Source organism: Ranitomeya variabilis, chromosome 8 (genome assembly GCF_051348905.1).
Source record: "Ranitomeya variabilis isolate aRanVar5 chromosome 8, aRanVar5.hap1, whole genome shotgun sequence".
Taxonomy (NCBI): Eukaryota; Metazoa; Chordata; class Amphibia; order Anura; family Dendrobatidae; genus Ranitomeya; species Ranitomeya variabilis.
The window spans coordinates 163,930,806-163,938,811 of NC_135239.1; the positions used below are offsets into that span (position 1 = coordinate 163,930,806).

The 8,006-nt window shown below is 41.7% G+C and overlaps 1 protein-coding gene across 1 annotated transcript; it reads right to left on the reverse strand.

Annotated features, from left to right (window-relative positions):
* Positions 1–250: 250 nt before the first annotated feature.
* LOC143788834 (protein kinase C delta type-like) lies at positions 251–7,666 on the reverse strand. The gene is made up of 8 exons (XM_077278745.1): positions 7,462–7,666; positions 6,901–7,178; positions 5,765–5,856; positions 5,593–5,655; positions 4,933–5,071; positions 4,164–4,304; positions 1,413–1,541; positions 251–802 (listed from the first exon to the last, which is right to left on the reverse strand). Exons 1-8 carry the CDS (start codon positions 7,664–7,666, stop codon positions 623–625), a joined length of 1,227 nt encoding a protein of 408 aa, XP_077134860.1. The 3' UTR covers positions 251–622.
* Positions 7,667–8,006: the final 340 nt, after the last annotated feature.

The window sequence follows — 8,006 nt, forward strand, 5'->3', positions numbered from 1 at the left end:
TTAGCGTATGCGCTGAACGGACTGCACTAACGCAATGTGAACCCAGCCTTATACAGTAGATGTATGGTTAATGTTCCTGTGGACATCACTTAATTCTTACAGATGTGTAATGTAGAGGATAATTAATAGTATATGAAAGTCATGACAGTGTGCAGTGTTACCACATTTCTATATCTCACATACTGGTAATAAATACACGAGATACAGGATGTTGATGTTCAATAATTAATAATTGTATTTTTTTCTCCTATCAGTATGTTTTGATTGTGGGAGGAAACCGGAGTACCCGGGGAAAACCCACACAGACATGGGGAGAACATACAAACTCTGTGCAGATGGTGTCCCAGATTTACACCCAAGAGCACCGCGCTGCTCGCGAACAGTGCTAATCACTGCGCCACCGTGCCGTCCTGTAGTCTGACGGTCCTACATCTCCAAGCAGCATGCCAGCCAGGTGAGTTATGGGGCAGCAATAGAGAACGCAGGACACTATGGTCTCTGATATGTAACAGAGTAGATGGAAGAACTCGGGGTGGGATTCCAACAGACCCCGCCTGTTTCTTCAGACCACACCCAGGTCCACGCCTCCCTGACCCAGTAGTCAGGTATTGGGGGGAGGGGACTACGTTATATTTCCATTGCCATTATTTCTGCGGCTTTCAATGCTCTTCCACCTGTTGCTGATGTAGGAGAAGCCATAGAACAGCCGCTGGTCCTCGGGGGTTATAGGTGGTTTCTGAGCTTCAGTGCCAGACATCACTTCATGCAAGTCAATTTGTTTGCTGGTTTCCAAAACTGCAATCTACAGAAAAAAGACAAATCCGTTTGGATAATCCATTATGTATTTAATTATATCCGTCCCCTCCTGAGGGCACCTGTACAGATTGTGGATGAGCCGTGGTAACCATGTGCAGATTACCGCTAATCGCCATGATGCATCGTTACCTGCAGCTTGAGAACAAGTCAACTACTGGTGCTGCCTGGCAATCTGCGGTATCCACATCTGCTACAACTGCACCATAATGCTGTGTTCACACGTTGCAACCACATTGGGTTCTTTTGCCGCAGTATCAACAAAAATGCATATTTTTGTTGTGGTTTTCCCCCCAAAATGGCGAGAGCATTATAGCTCTTTCACAAGAAAAAAACACAGCGTGAACACAGCCTAACGGATCCAAGGGATTCACTAAGTCACCTTCTGAAGAACTGGGGACAATAATTACACTTTTGAGAAATATGTAAATGTCTGTCCATCCTGCACCATACTGTAATTCCACCCAATTACCAGCAGGGGAGGATAAACACATTCTGGCCTACACTATGTTACTCATTATTTGAGGATTTCTTACACATATTATCACATTACACAAACGAGGTGGTGACATTATAATAAAATAACGCTGTGCACTTACAGGTGTCATTGTAAATGGTGGACGGGACCTTCCTGCTTCTAATTCCGCCCAGTTTATGGGCAAGAAGAATGGATGTCCTTTCAAATTGCTGCAAGCATCCTGCCTTTTCTTTGGTGATTTACATAAGAGCTGCAAATATATAAGAACCATTATTATATCACAAGTAATAATATAAATAATCTCAGAAAAACAGCAGTTACAGAATTATTTTCTCATTTTCTTATAGAAAGATGAATTTATTAAAACAACCATTGCTAGAAACAAATACGATAGGACAGGATAGTACCAGACAGGATAGGATAATACAGGACAGGATAGGATAGGATAATACCGGATAGGATAGTACAGGAAAGGATAGAATAGTATAGGATATGATAATACAGGACAGAATAGGATAGTACAGGATAGAATAGGATAGTACAGGATCGGATAGTATAGTAGAGGATAGGATTGGATAGTATAGGGCAGGATAGGAAAGGATAGGATAGTACAAGATAGGATAGTACAGGATAAGATAGTACAAGATAGGATAGGATAGTACAGGATGGGATAGAATAGTATAGGATAGGATAGTACAGGAAAGGATAGAATAGTATAGGATATGATAATACAGGACAGGATAGTACAGGATAGAATAGGATAGTACAGGACAGGATAGTACAGGATAGGATAGTAGAGGATAGGATAGTACAGGATATGATAGTACGGGATAGGATAGTACAGGAAAGGATAGAATAGTATAGGATATGATAATACAGGACAGGATAGTACAGGATAGAATAGGAAAGTACAGGACAGGATAGTACAGGATAGGATAGTATAGTAGAGGATAGGATTGGATAGTATAGGGCAGGATAGGAAAGGATAGGATGGTACAAGATAGGATAGGATAGTACAGGATAGGATAGTACAAGATAGGATAGGATAGCACAGGATAGGATAGTGCAGGACATGATAGTACTGGATAGGATAGTACAGGATAGGATAGTACAGGACAGGATAGTACAGGATAGGATAGTACAGGATAGGATAGTACAGGATAGGATAGTACAGGACAGGATAGTACAGGATAGGATAGTACAGGATAGTACAGGATAGGATAGTACAGGACATGATAGTACAGGACAGGATAGTACAGGAAAGGATAGTACAGGATAGGATAGTACAGGATAGGATAGTATGGGATAGGATAGTACAGGAAAGGATAGAATAGTATAGAATATGATAATACAGGACAGGATAGTACAGGATAGAATAGGATAGTACAGGACAGGATAGTACAGGATAGGATAGTACAGGATAGGATAGTAGAGGATAGGATAGTACAGGATATGATAGTACGGGATAGGATAGTACAGGAAAGGATAGAATAGTATAGGATATGATAATACAGGACAGGATAGTACAGGATAGAATAGAAAAGTACAGGACAGGATAGTACAGGATAGGATAGTATAGTAGAGGATAGGATTGGATAGTATAGGGCAGGATAGGATGGTACAAGATAGGTTAGGATAGTACAGGATAGGATAGTACAAGATAGGATAGGATAGTACAGGATAGGATAGCACAGGATAGGATAGTGCAGGACATGATAGTACTGGATAGGATAGTACAGGATAGGATAGTACAGGACAGGATAGTACAGGACAGGATAGTACAGGATAGGATAGTACAGGATAGGATAGTACAGGACAGGATAGTACAGGATAGGATAGTACAGGATAGGATAGTACAGGACATGATAGTACAGGACAGGATAGTACAGGATAGGATAGTACAGGATAGGATAGTACAGGATATGATAGTACGGGATAGGATAGTACAGGAAAGGATAGAATAGTATAGGATATGATAATACAGGACAGGATAGTACAGGATAGAATAGGAAAGTACAGGACAGGATAGTACAGGATAGGATAGTATAGTAGAGGATAGGATTGGATAGTATAGGGCAAGATAGGAAAGGATAGGATGGTACAAGATAGGATAGGATAGTACAGGATAGGATAGTACAAGATAGGATAGGATAGTACAGGATAGGATAGCACAGGATAGGATAGTGCAGGACATGATAGTACTGGATAGGATAGTACAGGAAAGGATAGAATAGTATAGGATATGATAATACAGGACAGGATAGTACAGGATAGAATAGGATAGTATAGGACAGGATAGTACAGGATAGGATAGTACAGGATAGGATAGTACAGGATAGGATAGTACAGGATAGGATTGTACAGGACATGATAGTACAGGACAGGATAGTACAGGATAGGATAGTACAGGATAGGATAGTACAGGACATGATAGTACAGGATAGGATAGTACAGGACATGATAGTACAGGATAGGATAGTGCAGGATAGGATAGTACAGGATAGGATAGTACAGGATAGGATAGTGCAGTAAAGTTTTAGGATAGAACAGGATAGGATAGGATAGAACAGGATAGGCCATCAGTAGTCGATCAGTCAGGGGCCGATACCCAATAATCCTGATGATTAGCTGTGTGAAGAGGTTTTAGTGTGCGCCGCTGCCTCTTTATTGTATATATTGGCCAGTAGATAAGAACGCTGTACATATAGGAATATAGGAGAGGCTGTCCCGGGGTTCCAGCATTGTCCCAATTCTTTCTATTGGATAAAGCTGAAATACCCAACACAGAGGTGATGAAATGTACAGTGTATTATCACAACTCATGACTGGTCTATGCTTCCAATGTCCAGGTATAAAGTGTCTATTTACTCACTCTCTTTATGACATCCCTGAGGTGAGAATTCATGATGTTCGGAACAGAGTAAAACGCGAAATATACTTCGGTCATTTCCCATACTATGGCCCCAAAAGCGAACAGGTCAACCGTGTAATTATAGGGCCGTCCACGAATCATCTGTGGAAACATAAGATTAGAAGAGTAGGTTTGTACATTGTCCATCCTGCGAGAAAGAAAACAACCGTGGTCCATGTTTACTGGCAGTGTTTTTCCTCACCTAAGCCATCATACAAATGACATGTCAGCCGAAAGATCATTTGGTTGATAGCTACCTCTCAAGTCGAGAAGCCCCAGTACACTTTAGACTGTTTATTTATTTATCATCCAGCGCTATAATATTCCGCAGTGCATTACATACATTATCATCACTGTCCCCAATGACGCTCACAATCTAAATTCCCTATCAGTATGTTTTTGGAGTGTGGGAGGAAACCCACGCAAACACGGGGAGAACATACAAACTCGCAGATGTTGTCCTTTGTGGGATTTGAACCCAGGACCCCCCAGCACTGCAAGGCTGCAGTGCTAACCACTGAGCCACCGTGCTGCCATAGGCTGATCCTTCTGATATTGGCTGGGTCAGCTGACTTTAATATGTATGGGGGCCCTCACACAGTCCTTCTATTAGATAGCGTTAGTAAATGTGGGCCGCCGTAGTGATAGATCTGTGGTTCCACAAGCTCCACATTAAGGGACAATTGCAGATGGATAATAAAATATGAGATATTAGTAGTCACATAGTCACCTCAGGAGCCAAATAGCCAGGAGTGCCTTGAAAGCCTCTGATCGTCCGAGAGCCAAATACATTCATAGCAGCAAGGCCGAAATCAGCAATCTTAGCGTGTCCATCGCCGTCCAGAAGAATGTTGTCTGGTTTTAAATCCCTTTAAAAAAGAAAGAAAAATAGTTCTGTGAATCAGACATAGATGAGCTGTAGTGCTTGGGTTACTGTGGGGGCTTCACAGGACCACTCACTAAACACTGGGGGCAGATTCACTAATCCTATCTTGTGTAGACATATACCAGGCCGTCTGAATATGCGCCAAATTCATCACAGTGGCTGATCGACAAATTAGGAGCATCTTCAGAGACTTTTGTCTGATGTTACACTACTATTGTTTTCATTACTTAGAGCCAATAATTTTCACAAAAATCTGGTTACAGTTTAGTTGCACGTTGTGACATTGTAAGCCACATGGATTGCTATCAAACTATTCCCATTCATTTCCATAAAAGCCTTTTCCCCTTTTCAAGTGAGCCTCAAAAAGTGTCTAAAACACTTCATAAATGTGGTACACGTCCTGTTCACCAGATTTTGGCACAAATAACACCACAATTCTGGCACATTTAACAATTTCCCATAGCAAATCGTTCCCTATGTATAAAAGAAAAAATGACTTATTACCGGTGAATAATCCCCCGACTGTGGAGAAACTGTATTCCACTCAAGATTTCTGCTGCAAGGAACCTAATAAGGAAGAAAAAAAATCCTATCAGCATTAATTGTTCTACTGAACCACTAATAACTATGAGGGGAGACAGCGGCCACAGATATCACAGAGCGGCTGTTCTCTTACCTGGTCGTGCTGACATCCAGGGGGGCTCTGGATTTGATAAATGCAGTCAACGTTCCACCACTCAGATATTCCATGGCATAAAATGCATAGTCCTGTGCGAGAGGAGGGAAGATGATGGTAAATAATGCAGATTTTATCCGTCCTGATAACATTTACTATGGTTCTGGGACCTATAGTGTAAGTTCAGAAGACATGTCTCCTTGTCTGCACACACTGGAGAGGTGTCCAGGGGGAAAACTAAGTCAAAATCCTCTAATGATAGCCAAGAGTAATGGCGCCCAGGGCATACAGGCACACAGAGCATGCAGCAGGGCTATTCATTTGCACAGGCAAAGATTGACTTTGGCACAATCAGCGAAAATGTGCTGTTACCACACTATTCAGTACCCTCAGGGATAACAGAAGAGTATAGCTAGGAGAGTCTCCCAATGAATAAAACTTAACTTTTAATCACTAAAATTAAAATGGACAAAAACATGACACAAGAAAAAACACATGAATAAAGTGCTCGTGCAAACCAGTGCTCTATTAAAAAAATGCTTTGGCTTCACCAATAAGAACGGACATGGATCCACAGTAAGTTCCAATATTAGGTTTTCTCAGGAACAATTGATGCACGGAGAGGGGAAGGGTAGAGGGTACAAGGTATTTGTTCCCCTAACTCCCTGTCGTGTCCCTTGTAGTACTCCTGTCCTAACAAGGATAGGCCCCAAGTGAACCCTGCTGTGGACAATCCACCACCAAGGATGAAGTATAATACGGAGTCTGCCTACGCGTTTCCACCCAGTCCTGGGGATTCATCAGGGGAGTTTATAATTAATAGAAGCCAGTGGGACAAAAGACAAGAATAATGCCTAATATTTTGCTTAAGATTAGGTGTCCGTCTGCATAAAGGAAACCCACAGTGGTCGGGTACCTATCAACTAATGTCACTGTCTGTGTCACCGCCTGGATTCACCATTATTTTTCTTGTGTCATGTTTTTGTCCATTTTAATTTTAGTGATTAAAAGTTAAGTTTTATTCATTGGGAGACTCTCCTAGCTATACTCTAAAGATTGAATTAGCAATCTAATGGAAGCAAATGGACATGATGGGGAGAAAGGAGAGAATTTCTAGAAGGTGAGGAGTCTCTTACCACTGTCTGGAAGGTGCCATAGGCGTGTGTGAAGAATCTGCTGTCTTCAGTGATTTCCAGGACCTCTCTTTCTAAGTGGAGGGTGTCTTTAGCGTTCTCCAACAATTTCCTCTTCTTGACCATCTTGACTGCAAGCTGAAGTCCGCTGGGTTGATGTGTCGCCAGCATCACCTTGCCAAAACTGCCTTCTCCAAGCTTCCTGGTAAAGATGAAACTCTCCAGGGAAAGACAGGCAGTCACTTGCTCTGAAGGGCTGGTGGTCTGAGCACCGATTACACCTAGAAAGGAAAACAGAAATAATAACAATTAATCTTACAGTTGCATATAGTGCTCCAATAAATTGGCATTTTTTTTAAATCTATCATGAACTTTGAACCATGATAAACCTGGTTACCACCATGTTCTGGCTGGAGAGCCCCAAGTACAGAAGATGGAGAGTTCTGATGTACACGGTAAGATGGACGGGATAAGATTATGTCATTAGGTTACATTTTGTAAAATAAATGAACACTATATATGAAAAAAGGATGTGGCCTGTGACTAAATGACTGCAAACTTTACCTTCTGGAGCTTGATCGATGGAGTTGTCACTCTCACATCTTCTCTTTGTGGTGGTCTCAGTGTCAGATGTCCTCTTTCTCTTAAGTTGTTCTGTACAACTTTGATTTTCAACTCTCTCATGATGGATGTGAGAGCTCCTGGTTTTAGCTGATCCGCTAAACCTTATTTCAGAGGTAACATTCTTTCCACTCTCAGATTCCACCATTCTTCCTCTCTTATTTGGGGTTTCATCTCCCTTCTCAGGAGATGTGTTCCCTCTTTTTTTCCCCTTTTTAAGGGTCTTTCTCTCTAGTGGATGTCCAGAAGATGTTGTACAGGGATCATCTGTCTTCTCAACAGGTACGTCCTTCTTATTTGGGGTTTCATCTCTATTCTCAGGAGATGTGTTCCCTCTTTTTTTCCCCTTTTTAAGGGTCTTTATCTCTGGTGGATGTCCACAAGATGTTGTACAGGGATCATCTGTCTTCTCAACAGGTACGTCCTTCTTATTTGGGGTTTCATCTCCATTCTCAGGAGATGTGTTCCCTCTTTTTTTCCCCTTTTTA